Genomic DNA, 17,869 nt, shown 5'->3' with positions numbered 1-17,869 from the left:
CCACCAATATCACCACACATGATATGCCGTGGCCCCCACAGTCTGCAAATGAATAGAGCTTTGCCACCACTATAGCCTCATCATGACTCACCATTCTGCTGCTTCTCAAATACTGCCCAAACCTTCCCAACTACACCATCTTCAGAAATGTTTCAGCCCTAGCAGCCTCAGGAAGACAAGGCTTGTCTCTCTGTGTCCCTATTCTAGGGCTTGATCAGAGATAGGTTAAACTCTGAATCAAAAAACCTTTTTGGATATCAAAAGGTAGAGGTCTTCATGTTAACAAGCATAAGCCCCCTTTCTGGTAGAGCCAAACAGGCTCAAGTAGGATAAACTGGGACAGACTCAGAAAGTGTTGAATAAGATCATCTGTAGTTGCAACAACTCCTTAATGTCTCATGAACAGGGATTGGGTCCACAAATTGCAGCTACGTTAATGGAAGGTCAACTGGTCCTATTTTCCTGATCAACTACCAGAACTGTTTCGATAATTGTCTATAAAGTGGACCACTCAGCTCTAAGGTTTTGCCCCAAATCCTGTTTTTCCACTTCCTAGAGACCTGTGAGTCTCCACGCAAGGAAGGAAGTCTTGACCTACCAGGAGCTGATTCTGGCCCTGATTCCTCAGGGCATGAAGAGATAGCAAAGTTTTTCTAGTAAATGAGATGCCACTGAAAGACATGCTTGAGGAAATCTGCCATGACCTCAGAGGAAATAACAATAAACAAACAAAAAAACAAAACTGGAGGTAGGGGGCCTGTGAGGAGGCTGTTATATCTGTCCAGGTGAGAGGTGTCTGGAGCCTCATCTAGAGATGATAGAGGAGGGAGGAATTATTACAAGGGAAACTTTAGGATCAGGGGCCTGACTACATATGGGGCTGAGGAAGCAGATGACTCTACATTCAGAGCCTCAGCACAGGTACTTAACTCAGATTCCAGAATCTAGGGCCAGGTTGATACTCTTGTAGATCACAGTCATTGTCATCCCAGCCTCTGCGAAGAGAAGGGAGCTCAGTCCAGGCATTTGGCCAGAGGCACTGGCTTGGTTCTTAGTTAGCTGCTGATTAGTTAGCTGCTGAAGCCCCCGAGACTGGGACTTTTTATGAACTATTTTGTGGATTTCAGGCCCCTCTGTCAGTAGAGTCCTGGGGGAGATGCTGGCATGTAAATAACAGAACAGCAGTAACTATACACCTTTTATAATCAACCTTCCTGGCTGATTGAAAACTTGTGGTCATTTCTAGATGCAGATGCAAAGTCACCTAAGCCACCACCGCGTCCCCCAGGACATGACACTCTGATTGCAGTTCTACTTTTACTGTTGTTGCTCATTGTGTGTGGGCCGGTGCTTTGTTCAGTACTAAAGAACAAGAAGAAGAAGCAGCCTGGCCCCTCTCGTGAATGTGGTGAGTCAGTGCTCGTCCTGTCTGCAGAGTGCCACTTTGCGGCTACTTCCCTATCAGCTGTTTTCTGGAGCTTGTTGGCTGAGCCCAAACGGGCAAAAAGTCAGCAAGTGGTTGGAGGAAAAGGCTTCCCTTCAGGGTCTGGAACCCAGATAGATGGGACTCAGCAACTGATAACGGTTTTCTAGGAAAGGCAACATTTGTAACCTACGGTTTACAAATACACTTCTGGTTTCCAGACAAAGCAGATTATTCCTTGCTTTACCTACCTACTTCTTGAGGTTGCTGTGAGAATTCAATGTAGTTAAATGGTGAAGACACTTCTAAGTACTCGTGATTAGGGACCTGGTGGTGTGCATGTAGCGGCGATGAGGAGGGGAGCATTAGATAACCATGAGATTCGCCTTCTCATCTCTAAAAGTCTAGGTTTCCTGAGAAATAAGTTAGATGAATTGTTCCCCACTGATTTTTTAAAATAACATCAACTTTTGTTGATTACCAAGTATTACATATCCAGTACCAAATATAGTGAAAGTAAAATCACCTATAGTTCCACTAGTAAGAAAAAAATTATTATGCTTACAACATTTTAGTGTATATTGTCCAGATTTTTCTATGTATAAATGTATGTCATTTTCCATAAGTGGAATAATATTATAAGGATTTTTTTACAATTTGAATAATATCACATGGTTTTTAACTTTTTTGTACAACATATAGGAAGAAAATGTTCAATGTCATGACATATCATTCTACAGCATCATTTTAAATGGCTGTGAGATAGTCCATTATGTGCATACACCTTAATTTTTTTAACTAACTCCATATTGTTGGACACTTGTGTTGTTTCCATAGTTTTATTATTATAAACAGCACTGCATTCATCAGCCTCCCTACTTCTGTCATAAAAGTGGCCTTTGTTTCAGGGGGTGGGGGAGCACAGTGATTCCTGACTTTATAATAATCCCATGCCTGTATGTGGTTTGGACTGATTTGAGTGAAGTTGTAAGATAAGGTTGGACTTTATCTCAGTAATTGCCTCTGGTAGAAGTTTGGTTGGTATTAATAATTAAAGTAATCTCACTCACTATAGTAAAAAGCTAGATGAGTAATGCTTCTGGTCAGCACCTTATTTAAGATTTCAGTGTACTAGTTTTAAGATCCACCTAGAAAACAGATGGATGATATTAGCATTCATTCATTTCCTCCTGCTGTATTTTAAAAACAGAAAATTGGGGAGTGATAACCCAATTTCAATAAATTAACTCAAAGCATATAACAGAGCAATTCAAGCGGCTAAAGTAGGAGGTGTGCTGAGAAATTTTTATGAAGTAAGTATAAACTTCAGAGCACAGGGTCAGATGTACTGATATACCATACTTGTCCAGGCTTTGACTTTTCAAGGTGAGAGTTTTGAGTTTCTCTTTCGTTCTATCTTATGGCCCTTAGAATTGGCTAAATGTGTAGAAGCAACCTTCAGCTTGAGAATAAGCTGTCCCCTAAATTTGCTTTCACGCTGGAATGATTAGCTTACAGATGAAACAAAGAAGAAGGGATAAAGAAAAAAAGAGAGTAAGAATGTTTCTGTTCCCAGTAGGCAATCAGAAAAATTCAGGAGACTAGATAAGGGAGTTAAAGAGGAGGATGTATGTGTTCACATGAGAGAAGTTGGAAGAGGGTTTAAGAAGCTATGTGCGTGCATATGAGATGGTCAAATTGAGCTATGGGTAGTAAAAGGCAGAAGACAACAGACAACAGAGCACACATATGGCCCCCCAAGAGTGTGATAAAGAATACTAGCAGGAAAAAGTTGTTTGGTCAGACAGTCACCTGTGCCAGTGAGTTTTGTCAAAGAGAAGAACCTTGATATCACGGGAGCAAAGGAAATGTACCAAGTAACTATGACATGTGGATATGAGATGTTTGTAAATTTGGTTTCTGTAATTTCAGCAATGTCTGAACTTGCTTTGTGGATACCTCTGGCATTGGCTATATGATAAACAGAATAATGCCCCCCACAAGGCATCCACCCCTTATACCCCAGAATCTATATGTTATCTTACATAGCAAAAGGGACTTTACACATGTGATTAAGATACCGACCTTAAGATGATGACATTACCCTGGACTGTCCAGGTAGACCCACTCTAATCACATGAGTCAGAGAACGTTTCCCAGCTTGATCAGAAAGACGAGATGGAAGAAGGAGAGAGCCAAAGCTTGGGACAGGCTCGAGACACCATTGTGGGCTTTGAAGATGGAGGAAGGGGCCATGAGCCAAGACAGGTGCGCAGCCTCTTGAAGCTGAGAATGGCCCTCAGCTGAGAGCCAGCAAGGAAATAGGGATCTCAGTCCTACGACCACAAGGAACTGAATTCTGCCAACAGACAGACATGGAAGCAATCAGAATCCATCCACAGAAACACAAGCTTACTGATAACGAGAGATTTCTCCAAAAATGAAGCTTCCTCCTCATCCAATATTAATATCTTTCTCAGTAGAGATGGCCCTCAAACTAGTTTGGTGTCAAAAGTCCTTTCCAGTGTTTGCTCAGTAATTATAGTGGGTTTTTTGTGGTTTTTTTTGCCTCAACCATACATTTTTACCCTGTTTAGGCTACTCAGTTAATAAAAGGGAAATGCCATGGTTATTCTAGCTGGTTTCTAATCTCTCTCTTCTCTCTCTCTCTCTCTCTTTNTTTTACCCTGTTTAGGCTACTCAGTTAATAAAAGGGAAATGCCATGGTTATTCTAGCTGGTTTCTAATCTCTCTCTTCTCTCTCTCTCTCTCTCTCTCTCTCTCTCTCTCTCTTTTCTCAAATAAGGCAGATAAGGCATGAGAAACTGTAACCTTGAATTACTGTCTTTTCCCAATTAGAAGCTACCCTGTCAGCGCCCATGGGGGCGGCAGACAAAAATAGCTCCTCCTGAAGTTTTTGTTCCTTATTTGGGTCTTGTGTGACTGAAATCTGTATGTAATAGGGCCCTAGCAACCAACAGTTTTTAAAATTTGCCTCCCTCCACCAAACCTGAAAGAGTCTCAGCTCTTTCAGGAATGATTTCTTAAAGGGCAAGTGTCTTTTCTAAAATAAATCATTTTCACCACCATTTAAACAAAAACCCTCACAGGGCTTAAAAACTGAAAGTTGGTGATATCATCACAGGTGCCCTTCAAAATGCTAAATTTGCAATCAAATCCAAAAGTTTAGAATCTGTGTTTTTATTGTGTGCTTTCACTTTAAAATACAATCTTTTTTAATGGCCATGATTTTGTCATGGGTATAAAAGGATGATTTAATTATTCTGTGTTGATCTGCAGACATCTGAAATACTCTGTTCAGCTATCAGTACCATTATTTTTAAAAGGAAGTTTGGCAAAAATAGAACCTAACCAGATTTATTATTTCTGGAAGCTCAGTCAAATAAGAAATAGCTCAAGTAACCAAGAAAGCTTAGCCAGAAAAAAAATCTTTGGGGAGGACACAAGTACTGCCTTCAAATATTTGAAGAGCTGCCATAGGGTACAAAGATCATATTTAACTGTGGCTCCAAAGCACATCTCAATGGATAAAGGTTATAAGAAAGCGTAAGGAAATACAAGACTTTTCTAACAATTGAAGTTCTTTTAAAATTATATAAAAGACAGAGACTTCTCCTTCCTCACATGAAGGATTAACTGCTACAGGAATTGCCCTTCTGCCATAAACAACTAGAAATCAGACAAACTACATAAACCAACTGTTTTTCAGACATTGGACAATAGGCTGCAGAAAACTGTAGTCTCTGAGAGAAGAAAAATGATGAGCTGAGCCCTATGATTGCCCCCAATTTACTGCCTAGAATCAGTATCCAGGCTGCTCTGAAGGTAGGGGGAACCCTGATACCAAAACTAGAAAAAGAATTACAAGAAAAGAAAACTACACACATCCTTTATAAATATAGATGCCAAAATTGTTAACAAAATTAGCAACTAAAATCTAGCAAATATTAAAAGTATGATATGTTATGATAAAGTGGGATTTATTCCAGGAATATAATGTAGATTCAACATATAAAAACCGAGCATTAAAATTCGCCATATTGACAGACTAAAAAGAAAAACCATGTGATCATGTCAGTGGATACAGAAAAAGCATTTGGCAAAATTAATACCCATTCATAATTTTAAAAAAGAAAGAAAAACTCTCATAATAGTAGGAATACAAAGGAACTTCCTCAACCTGACAAAAGACATCTAACAAAATTCTTCAGTTAGCATCATATTTAATAATAAAAGACTGATTGCTTTCCCCCTAAGATCAGGAATAAAGCAAGGATGTCACTCTCACTATTTTTGTTAAATATTGTACTAGAGGTCCTAGCCAGTGCAACAAGCCTAGGAAAAGAAATGAAAGGCATACGTATTGTAAAGGAAGAAGCAAAACTTTCTTTTTTTTGCAAATAATGTGATCATGTTTGTAGAAAAACCTAAGAAATCTATTAAGAGCTATTAGAACTAATTGAGTGTAGCAAAGTCACAGGATACAAGGTCAATACACAAAAACAAAATTAATTGTATGTCTATATACTGACAACAAACAATTGGATACTGAAAAGAAATTAAATACCATTTACGGTATCATCAAATAATACTAAAAGCTTGGGGATACATTTTTAAAATCAAATATAAGAGCTGTCTACTGAAAACTACAAAACGTTACTGCTTAACAGAAATTAAAGTGACCTGAATAAATGGATTTATATGCCATGTTCATGGATCAAAAGACTAGATATTAAGATACCAGTTCTCTCCCAATTTATTTATGGATCAAAATCCTGGCAGGCTGTTAAGTGAAAATTAAAAAGCTAATTCTAAAAGTTATGTGGAAATGCAAAAGACCTACAATTGCCAAAACAATTCTGAAAAATAAGAACAAAGATGAAGACTATACTACCTAATTTCAAGATTTACTATACAGCTATAGTAATCAAGTACAAGAATAACAAAGGAGACAACAGTTTGGAATCTGAAAAGTAGATGGATGAATGATAAATAGCAAGGTATGACAGCCAAATCTTATCTGTCAGTTGGAAAACCCAAGAAACAACCCAGTTTATATACCCCAGAATCATCAAAAGCACAGACATATTAATCAATTGAACAAAATGGAGAGTCAAAAAAAAACCTCACGTGATCAACTGAGTTTGACAAATGTGCCAAGGTAATTCCAGGCAGAAAGGATAGTCTTTTCAGTAGGTGGTGTTAGGACAGTTAGACAGCCACATAAAAAGTATGAACCTAGACACCCAAAGAATAACTTGAAGTGGATCATATGTCTAAACATAAGAGCTAAAATTAAAAGACTTTTGAAAGAAAACATAGGAGAAAAACCTCTATGACTTTACCTTAGCCAAATCTTAGATAGGACACAGTAAGCACAAACCATATCATAAAAATATGAAATTGGTAAACTGAAATTCATCAAAATTGAGAATGTTTGCCCTTTGACTTTGTTAAGAAAATGAAAAGTCAAGCCACAGACTGGGAGAAAATGTTGCAAAAATGTATGCCTGATAAAGGACTTATATCAAGAATATATAATTATATATTACTACTCAGTAATAAGAAGACAATCCATTTCACAAATGGCAGGGAGCAAAAGATGTGAACAAATACTTAGAATAAGCTATATAAATGGCCAATAAGCATAGGTACACAGTCATAACATCAGTAATTATTAGGGGTATACAAATTAAAGCTATAATGAGATACCACTACACACCCACTAACACGGCTAAAGTTAAAAGGACTAATAAATACCAAGTTCTGGAGAGGATATGAAGCAACTGAAATTATGTTATACAACCTAGCAATCCTAGATATTTACCCATGAGAAATAAAAACCATATGTCTACACAAAGGCACACACACAAATGTCCATAACAGCCTTCTTTATAATACTGCAAACCTGGCATCCTGAATTTTTATCAATTGGTGAATGGATAAATGAATGGTGGTGTATTCATACAATGAAATACTACCAAGCTATAGAAAGGAATGGACTACTGGTAACAAGCTACAACATGGATGAATTTCAATAGCATTATGCTAAGTGAAAGATGCCAGGCACAAACAGATTATGCATTATGTGATCCTACTTATATGAAACTCTAGAAAAGCAAAACTATTGTGACATTAAGCAGATCAGTGGTTACCAAAGGATTGGCTGGGGCAAAGGAATTGATTGAAAATGGACAGGGAACTTTTGGGGCTTATATAATATAAATGTTCTGTGTCTTGGTTGTGGTGGTAATTACATGACTGCGTACATTTGTTAAACTCACCAAAATCCATATGGAAAATGATTGGATTTTGTATATTAATCATATCTCAATTAAGCTGATTATTTTTTAAACACACACACACACACACACACACACACACACACACACTACCACCAATGATAGGAAGTGTTCAAAACCATCAGGAGTGTTGTTGAGAAGACTCCATGGACACCCAGGTTACCAACCCCTGCTGTAAGGTTCTGAATGGGACAATAGCATTGTCACAACAGTCAACCTAGAGGAAGTTACACCTCAGGTTGCATTAGTAGTAAGCCCATACCAGTAGCAACTCAGGCTTTGGGAGGTCTAGCCAGCTACAGATTTCCAACTGGGGCCCATCCATGTGACACCGTGTAGTATTTGGTAGTGCCAGATGGCTAACCCATTTTGGCATCAATATCTTCAAGATTTCCTTTTCTTCCTAACCCTGACTTTTAGAAAAGGATTGGAAACTCTTTTCCGATCACTAAATGATTGCTAAAACTAAATGTGTTACCCCTCCCAGTAGCATTTTTATTTTAGCAAAGAATGGAGCGAAAAACCTCTTTCCAACATTAGAACTTAAGGCACAGTGAGCAGAGGAAGGCATTGACTTTTTGGATGCAAGGTGCTACTTCTCAGTCCTCCTGAAATTGCATCAAGTAACCATCTATTCCACATATAAGGCTACAACGATTTTTCGCTGAGTTCTAAAACTTTGTAGCCTCTTCAAACTTTCCCTCTTTTAGTATTAATGGGCAATACATTTTCTGAGGTTGTTTTGATCTCTTTCAGAAACCACTGAAATGGAGGGAGAAGAGAGTGAACAGGCCAAGAAAAGGTGAGTCCTGACCCTACAACATTGTTGAAAGTGGACCGATTCCCAGAGGGTCTATAACTTGAATAGGCCTAAGTCTGAGACATGCTGAGACCTCAGCAAACACGAACTGATGGAGAGGGAGAGAAAGTGAGACTAGTTAGGACCTAGAGAAAAAATGTCCTAACTGTAAATGAATCCCATGCACAGTGCTCAAGGGCATGACAAGTTCAGCCACAGTCAAGTAAAAAGGCAATACCACAGTGGTCTGATGTGGTGCGTCTTATTCGCCATGGTAACCCCAGTACCTGGTACAGTTCCTGGACTAGTGGCTATCCTACATGTGTGGAATGAATAAATGAATAAATGAGGAGTGATAACATGTTCCCTCTAGCCTCTGTCTTTGCATCTGCTGTGCCTTCTGATTGGAATATTCTTCTGCCACTTCTTTACCTAATTCTTCAGATCTTCGCTCAGCAGAACTTTCTTAAAAACCCTTCTCAAACTAGATTATGTCAGCCTATTATAGTGTCATGTGAATCCCTGTCCTTTTTCTTCATAACACCAAGTATATATACATATTTGTGTAAATATCATATTAAACTCTATAAACTGAACTAAATTAAGCTCTATAGAGGGCAGGGCTCATCTAAGTTAAGCTCATCATTGGGCTGCCAGCACCTAGCACAGTGCCTGGAATATAGTAGGTGCTCAATAAATATTAGTTGAAAGAATGAATGTGTGCATAAAGGAATGCACGAAGATTCCTGGTGATCAGTCCTTTTACAACATGATGTGATCAAATTGTTCATATCTCCATCCCCTCTGAGGAACTGGGCTTGTCAAGAATATCAAGGCTCTGGCTGCATTGTCATGGGGTCAAAGCAACCCTCAGTGAATAGCCTAGTCACAGAGACACGGTTATGACCCCAGAGTGCATAGTCCCCAGAGTGCCCAGCATTTATCTGGATATACTAGCCACTGTGAATCTACGGATCCTGGATGGTGAGCCTGGAAGATGAGATCTTGCCTGCCCTGTCAGTCTCAGTTCAGAAATGGTCCAGAAATGCCTACAGAGGGAAGGCATTAGGGACTCAGCATAGGGCAGGGGCAGGCCCAGACAAAAATAGAGGGTAGTCATCGAAGGAAGCATGGATGACACTTCTCCACCTCTCTCTTCAATAGTTTGTTTCTCCTCATTGCTATTGCAATGGCCCCTTATATTCTGCCCTGTCATTGAAATCTAGAAAAAGAAAGTGACTCTACTGTGAAATCTCACTTCATTCTCTTTTCTATTTTTTTAGAGTAGAAAACCGTGTACCTGGGAGATCTGACGAAGCCCAATGTGTTGTTAACATTTCGAAGACAGCCTCAGGTGACAAAAGTGCTACACATTTTTAACTAAAAAGTAAAGTCCATTTGACCATATCCATTTTTTATGTTTTCAAGTTTTTGGCTGACATTTTTATTGTGCCTCTAACCCTCCTCAGAAGGCAAGAAAATATTGTTATTAACAATAGTGGTGACTCCAGGACTCCATCGAAGTGTAACAGCCTCCCTAGAATTCCAGCTCTGCTCCCTCTGTCAGGCGTAGGTTTTAATTGCTTCTTTTCATTGCAGATTTTGTGGGCCAAGCCCACCTGACTGGCTCCGGGCTCAGGAATAATATTTAGGGCAACATCTCCTGTTTCAGAGTTGGCCTCTTTGCTTAATTTTAATTTTACAAATTATGTTTTCTGTAGCACTCCCATTCCTAAGATAGTGACTTCTGTCTACTGTGAATTCTAAGATAGTGAGTGCCTCAGTCCATCTTGTGTACTTGTGACTGAACACACCTACCTCTTCAGTTTGAGCGGGAGCTACATACTGTATGGCTTTATCGTGTTAATATTAAGATTTTGAAATGTAGAAATGTGTACTATAATAATGTAATTACCATGCCCTGAGTCAAAGCCATCTGCTAAGGAGTTCTTGTCCTTCTGTGAGGGTCAGTCAGTAAGGAAAACAGTGGCCTAGTGCGCTGATAACAATGAGCAGACGAACTCAAAATTTGGGAGTCTAGGAGAGACGGACCTGGAAACAGCTCTAGACCCCGGAGCCACTTCTGTATGGGCTGTTGCTAACATTGAGGAGGATCTGCATACCTAACAAGCTATTGATAAGCCTTAGCAGAGCGCGCTGGATTGTGCGTGAGCCCAACTTCTCTTCTTTAAAAAACTGACTGAGATAACGACCTGGGCAACTATGCAAGAGCCAATAGAGAGATCACAATATTCAAACGAGAAGAAGAAGAAAAAAAAGAAAGATCTTGGCGAATAGAAATGCACATGAACGTCCAGTCTATCCAGTCCTTCAACAAGCCTTGGGACAAGCAACAGATGGACAGTCTGTCCAAATGGATGTAAAACAGATAATAGTGTCCTGGGTGAGGGGTTTTGATGGTGCCCTGGACATTGTGATGTTTTACCTGGCTGGAAGCAAAGCTTGGGAGAGAGCGCCATCATCTTGATAATGGGATGAATGGAAGGAGGCTTAGGACTCTTTCAACTAATGGCCGAGAGACAAAGAGCTGGAGAGAAATTAGGAAGACCAGAATGTAAATCATCCAGAAGCTGATTTAAGCTGCAGATGCCCTAAGGAGATATCAGCTGGCCCAGAACAGTGCTAGTGAGCTTTTCTCTGAGGACTGTCTATGCACGTCATTCTCAATGGCAGGAAAACTAGGTGCAGGAGAAGAATATAATAGCCCAGTGGAAATGAGTTAGGAGACCCTGGCTTTAAGGCAGCATCACTAAGGGATGGAGCAGCCTCAGTCCAAATCTAAAGAGAACTTTGGGAGGCCCAAGCTACATAGATAGTTCTGTAGACCATAGAGGGCTGCAGACAGCTGTGCCAGTCATGCTCGTCCTTGTAACATTACCATTTGTGTGTTCTGCCCATACCCTGCCTTCTTTAGGCTCTAAGCATCTTGTTAGTTCCTAACGTGTTTTGTACCAAGTAACTATCAATAAATTCTTATCAAATTGATTTCAAAGTCTACATTTTCTGGTTCTACTTAGCAGTACTACTCAACCCTTATAGTCTGATGTTACTAATGTACAAGGTGTGATCAAACAATATGGTGAATGTTTTTAAAAAAAATTATTACAGTAAAAAACACATTGCCATTAACCCCCCTCAAAATACCCTCTCTTGCTTCAAACGCCCTTATCCCGTCATTCTTGCCACTTTCTGAAGCAGTTCCAGAAGTCCTCTTTCGTAAATGTCTTTAGTTGTGCTGCCGTGGCTGCCTCGATGTCCTGAATCATTTTAACTTTGGGGAAGAGCCAGAAGTCACATGGTGCAATATCCAGTGAATAAGGTGGATGAGGACACACTGTAATATTTTTATTTGACAGAAATTGCAACACCAGAAGTGATGTGTGACACGGAGCATTGTCATGATGGAGGATGATTCACGGCACACTTTAAAACACACCTTCTCTCAACTGTAGCTCACACCCGACTGACTGCACTGAACAAGTTGAAACTTGTCACACACTGTTACTAAGGTTCAAAGCTCCACTTGCCATATTGAAGATCCCTGCCTTTCCAATGGATGGCACTCAGCAGCAGCAGTCACCGTATTTGCTGGCCACAATGGGAAAGACTCCATGTCACACATTGCTTCTCGTACAGCAATTTCTGTAAAAACATGTCCTCATCCACCTTATTCACCAGATCTGGCACCGTGCGATTTCTGGCTCTTCCCCAAAGTCAAAATGACCATGAAAGGTAAACCTTTTGAATTGATTCAGGACATCAATGCGGCCACACAGCGCAACTAAAGACACTCACGAAAAAGGACTTCCAGAACTGCTTCAGAAAGTGGCAAGAACGATGGGATAAGTGTGTTGGAAGCGAGGGGAAGTATTTTGAGGGGGATTAATGGCAATGTGTCTTTTACTGTAATAATTTTTTTTAAGTTAAACATTCACTGTATTTTTCTAAAATCAAACCTCATAATTCTTCCTCTTAATGTCTCTGTGGTAGCCACATTCTCCAGTCACCCTAGCTAGAAGCCTCTGACTCATCCCAAACCCTCTCCTCGTCCCTTCCCCTAACCATTGTATGGAAAAGGGGTCTAATATGATTCTATATGTTTAGCTCAGTAATGAGGCATGAACGATCAGGAAAGAGAGGTTGTTTCTGAGGACCACTGAGAAATTCGGAGTTAAGGAAGGGACCTGCTTTTCAGTTCGTAACCTTTTATACTGTGTAATTTTTAAATTATGTGCTTGTATACACACTGAACCAAGGCTAATGTAACAGTATCCCTTGAAAATACCTTGATTATAAAATAAATTTATATAGCTGTATTATATATTTCAATTGCTAAGAGAGTAGGTCTTCAAAGTTCTCATTACAAGAAAAAATAATTTGTAACTATGTGTGATGATGGACGTTAACTAAACATTGTGGTAATCATTTCACAGTATATACATATATCAAATGACTATGTTGTAAACCTAAAATTAATACATTATATTTGGATTATATGTCAATTAAAAATAAATAAATAATTACACAGAAATTCTGAAAAAAGAAAACTGTCTAGTCTCTGTGAAGGCACGGATGTGTCCAACTTCTTCACCAATGGATCCCAGGCACCTAAGATAGTGCCTCCAACCTATTTGTTGAAAGATTGAGTGAAACATTAATATGTCCTCTGATAAAAACATTTCTCCATTATATATTAAATTCTCTAGACCTTCTGTGTTCCAAATCTGGGGAAAAGAAAGCCAAGAACGGTTAAAAGGGGTCATTAGGTTTAATAACAGTACTAACGTTATTGGTGTTCACCTTGTACCAGGGACTCTTTTAAACCTTTAAATACATTATCCCATGTAATCCTCATAATGACTGTGATGTTGGCATTGGGATCTGATGCCCATTTTGCTGATGAGGAAACCTAGGCACCAAACTGTTTACCCAAGTTCACTAACTTAGGGGCAGAGCTGGGGAAATTTTGTGAAGCATCGCCCCTCCACTCCTTTATTTCCCAGCCTCATGCTTTCTGGCCGCAGAAGAGACAGTGTTTGGGTTGGTTGAGATTGAGTGCCTGTACCACATCTAGCACTACACTGCCTCAGCCCCCCACGCCCTGCAGAGTTATCCACGACTGAGTTTTCCAGAAGACATTCCATCATTTCATAAGGCCTGAAGCTGTGGATGATAACGCACATGATGTGACTGGGGAAAATGAATTTTTGGTCAGAGGGAAAGTGAACTACAACTGCTGCCTCCAAATCCTCCCCCTCCGTCCCTGCCACTTATTATTCTTTTGTAATTCACCCTCCTCCCTCTGCCATCCTGAAGCCAGTGTCATCCACTCAGTGTCCTCGCATGTGTTAACACAGGCTAGAAAGCACAGTCATCTCTGACTGCTGCCCTCCGACCTTTCCCTCAACACCCACTGCCCACCTCCATCACACCGCCACATCTGGTCATCACCAGGCCAGGCAAGGATCCCTCCAGCTTTAGCATCCACCCCTTCTTTTCTCAGTCAGGCCCTGATTTCCTCATGCCAAGGACATGACAATCACCACCCAGCTGACCCCAGTCTACTGTCTCTTACCCTGCATTCTGTCAGAAACATCAAAAGGAACAAGGAGGTATGTAGTAAAAGGAAGATCTTCACATTCTTTGTTCCTAACCACACAGAGGTTAGGAACCTCTTTCTGTAGACACACTATGCCTACATATAATAGGTGTGTGTGTGTGTGTGTGTGTGTGTGTGTGTGTGTGTATAGTATCAGTTTAATGGCAACATTAATGTGGATCTTATAATAAAAGTGAGATTCCACTGGCTTCCACCGTGGCAACCTGTTCACTCCAGGAGGAAAACTACATACAGATCCAGAGTCCCACACTGTTCTCAGACACAAATTTTCAAATGTGTCCCAATCTGAACAAGGTATGCCATAGGTCTGGGTGATAATAGTCACCCTGAGCTCAATCTCCTGTTTCCTGCATTTTATATTTTGTCTTTCTTGACATACTCCCTCACTTTGGTTGTAGATATCCACCAGTAGCTTTCTGAGTAAGGATATCTGAGAAGTAAATTTAATGAGATTTTGTGTATTTGAAAATGTCTTTATCCTACTCTCCTACTTAATTGATCATTTGGCTTGATGTAGAATTTGGGATTAGAAATTATTTTCATTGCCTCCAGCTTCCAGTGTTGCTCTTGAGATATCTATAAATGTTCTGACGTTTTATATTTTTATATGAAAGCTTTTAGGACCTTCTCTTTATCTTCACTGTTCTTAAGTTTTGTAAAGAAGTGCCTATTCACCCACTGTGATTGGCACTGAGGTGGCCTTTTCTATCTGGAAACTTACATCTTTCACTCAAGGGAAATTTTTCTGAACTATTTCATTGATCATTGTCCCCCTCTATTTCTCTAATCTCTCATTCTAGGATATTGGATTTCAATGTTGGATGTCCTAGGCTGATATTCCTGTTTTCTTATCCATCTTTTTGTCTTTTCTAATTCTGAAAGATTTCTTTAACTGTATTGTCCAAACTTTCTGTTGTGTTTTTGAATTTCTGCTATCATATTTTCATTTCCAAGAGTTCCTTTTTGTTCTCCAAATGATTCCTTATTCCAAGGAACCTGTTGTTAATGGTTGCAATGTCATCTCTTAACTCTCTAAAGATATTAACAATAAGTTATTTGTTTAGTTTTATTTTTCCTGCATTATCTCTGTAGCCTCCAAGTTGCTTCTTCCTGTTTGTTTGCTTTGTTCCGTATCATCTATGTTGGACGCTTCCTCAGAGGTCTGATGATCATTGATTGTTCACAATTAAGAGTGAGGAACTAAAAATTTGTTTGGAGGATCTGAGTCCATGGATGGGCTTTCTAAATTTAACTTTACTGTTAAGGGATCTGGGTGGGCCTTTGTTGGCAAACCATCTTTAGTTCTTTCCTCTTGGGCTGGTAGTTTTGCCTGAAAGGCAGAAGTCTAGCAATCAGCATTTTGAGAACCAAGTGAGAGAAGAGGGGTGTGTGTGTGTGTGTGTGTGTGTGTGTGTGTGTGTGTGTGTGTGTGTGTGTGTGTGATCTCTGTAGTCTTTATTCAATATACGTAGATTTACTTAATCCATGTGTTTTCAGTATGGTAACTCTATCCTCAGATATGTGAAATATCTCTCAATGAAAACACTTTCTGCTTTACCTCTTTCAGAGAAAAAGACTCTAGACTTCTGCCCGGGTAGGAAAGGGAAGTTGACCAGCTGTGTGGAATGAGAAAGGATGGCTCAGCTCTAACTGCTTCTCAAACAACCTTTACTCAGTCTTCTTTATTTTGGCGCTCATCTTTTACCCCACTGTCACCCTCAATTGGTCACCAGTCCTGCCAGTCCCTGAGGTTTTAGATGATTCTGGGGTATATATTGGGTTGTTTCTTGGATTTTCCAAATGACAGATAAGACTTGGCTGTCCTGCCTTGCTAAGTTATTTACCGTTCATCCTTCTACCTTTCAGATTCCAAATTGTCTCCTTTCCTATTCTTGTACTTGTTACATTTTTCCATTTAAATTAAAAAATAGTTTTTCTTTAGCTTTAGTGGAATTTCAGGAGATAATAGAATTAAATGTGTATATAACCTACCATCTTACCTGGAACTTCACTACTCAAAATTTTCAAGAACTCTGCCATTGACTGCCTTTAGCTTAAAAATTCAAAGTCATCAACAATGTGACTCAAAACTAACTCAGCTCTTTACCAGCCTTATTTTCCCCTCTTCTTATATTGGCAAAACATCCTTCCAGATTTAGCTACTAGTCATTTCCAAAATATAGCTTATATTACCTTTTTTTAAAAAAAAATTTATGCTATTCTGGAATATTTCTCCCCATCTGCCTCTGCTTATCACTCTCTTGTTCATCATTAAAGCCCAGCTCAAATACCACTACCTCTGTTGGTTCACATATCTCACCACTACCCAGGCTACACACAATTGACACCATATCCTTGTGATCAAAGAATACCCATTCTAGCAATAATTCATTTCTGTCCCGACACTTTCTATCCCCACCAAGCACCATGACTCTGCCCATTAGCCAATTTATAGAGCAGTTCCAGGTTTCCTCAGAGGAACTTTAAGCTACTAAATAAGCAAGTATTCTGTTGTGCACAACCTTAGTCCTAAACCCTTTGGTCTGGGCAGTTTTGTACTCTACATGTCAACTTCTCCCCAACACTCTTAGCTTTCAACCACCCAATTGCCTCCTCTCCTTGACACACCATTTAGCCTTGATAATCAGCTCTCCTTCCAGTTTAGCGCTTTAGTTTTCTGCTCTAAATATGACTTGAACACACTCTTAAAAAAATCTGCCTCTGGCCACCGACGATAATCATCTCCCCCACCCATCTGAGCCTTCAGAACCCATTATTTGGGAGCTTTCATACCAGACCTTCTCTTCCCAGCCAACAGGAAGCAGAATTAACAGAGTACATGGCCCTCCACAGTAGGTTGAGATATGCCCTGTATCTACCTCTCAATTTTAGTAGACATCCTTATAAACTAAAGTAAAACCTCTTATTTTGTGAAATCATATAAAATTTCAGAGTTTAAAAGAAGCCAAACAGTCCTTGTCCCTCATTGCGGACTGATGGGGACTGGTTACCACAGGAATTGGGAAGCCAGGTCTGGAGAGATAGGAAACAGAAAGCAAAGACTCACTCAGTGATGGTGGGGTGGTGGCAAGGTTAAAGCAGAATAGAAAATGAAAAATGTCCATTTATGGCAACATATCGGAACCTTGCTATACTTTAAGCTTGTCAACAAGTAACAAATATGTTCCTAATTATGTAGGCAGTTATCTCTGTTCCTTATATGTTTCTTTTTTTTCTTTTTTTAGCTGAGCCATCCTGCCATCTGTTGGCAGCTCAGCAGCAGCTCAGCTTGGGCCGGGAATCGAACCACTGTTTTCAGAGCTCTCACTCTTGAGTGAGCTCTTAGCCAACTGAGCCACTCAGCCGGTCTCCTTATATATTTCTTAAGAAAATATTTTACTGGGCCGGCCGAGTGGCGTGTTGGTTAAGAGCTGGCTTGGGACGCCAGAGGGCCCCGATTCGGATCCCACATGAGGGTCAAGTGACACTGCCCTCTACAGCTAAGATGTTGAACAACAGCTCAACCTGGAGCTGGGCTGCTGTGAGTCACCGGCAACTGCGTAGGCTGCAGCCCCTGTGGCAGTGGGTTGCCATAGGCTACCGTGTGTAGCCAGCAGCCAGCGTGAGCGGCCGTCCAGAAGCCGGCGACTGATGTGCCTCGCCCGGGAAGAGCACAATGATAA

At 40.0% G+C, this 17,869-nt stretch overlaps 1 protein-coding gene across 6 annotated transcripts in view; it reads left to right on the top strand.

Moving 5' to 3' along the window:
* CD86 (CD86 molecule) overlaps positions 1 to 17,869 on the top strand; it is a 61,509-nt gene that overhangs the window by 42,400 nt on the left and 1,240 nt on the right. For 4 of the 6 annotated variants that reach the window (XM_019650405.1, XM_019650368.1, XM_019650377.1 and 1 more), the window contains 3 exons: positions 1,247 to 1,408; positions 8,503 to 8,548; positions 9,829 to 9,899. In XM_019650405.1, coding sequence (XP_019505950.1) covers positions 1,247 to 1,408; positions 8,503 to 8,548; positions 9,829 to 9,899 — 279 coding nt within the window. Of the gene's footprint in view, positions 1 to 1,246; positions 1,409 to 8,502; positions 8,549 to 9,828; positions 9,900 to 10,144; positions 11,552 to 17,869 lie in introns of those variants that run through there. The other 2 variants (XM_019650395.1, XM_019650401.1) reach the window with 2 other exon arrangements.

This window comes from Hipposideros armiger, unplaced genomic scaffold, assembly GCF_001890085.2.
Source record: "Hipposideros armiger isolate ML-2016 unplaced genomic scaffold, ASM189008v1 scaffold_8, whole genome shotgun sequence".
NCBI classification, from domain to species: domain Eukaryota; kingdom Metazoa; phylum Chordata; class Mammalia; order Chiroptera; family Hipposideridae; genus Hipposideros; species Hipposideros armiger.
Note: the sequence above shows the minus strand (reverse complement) of the source record. Positions and strands in the feature narration are given on the sequence as shown.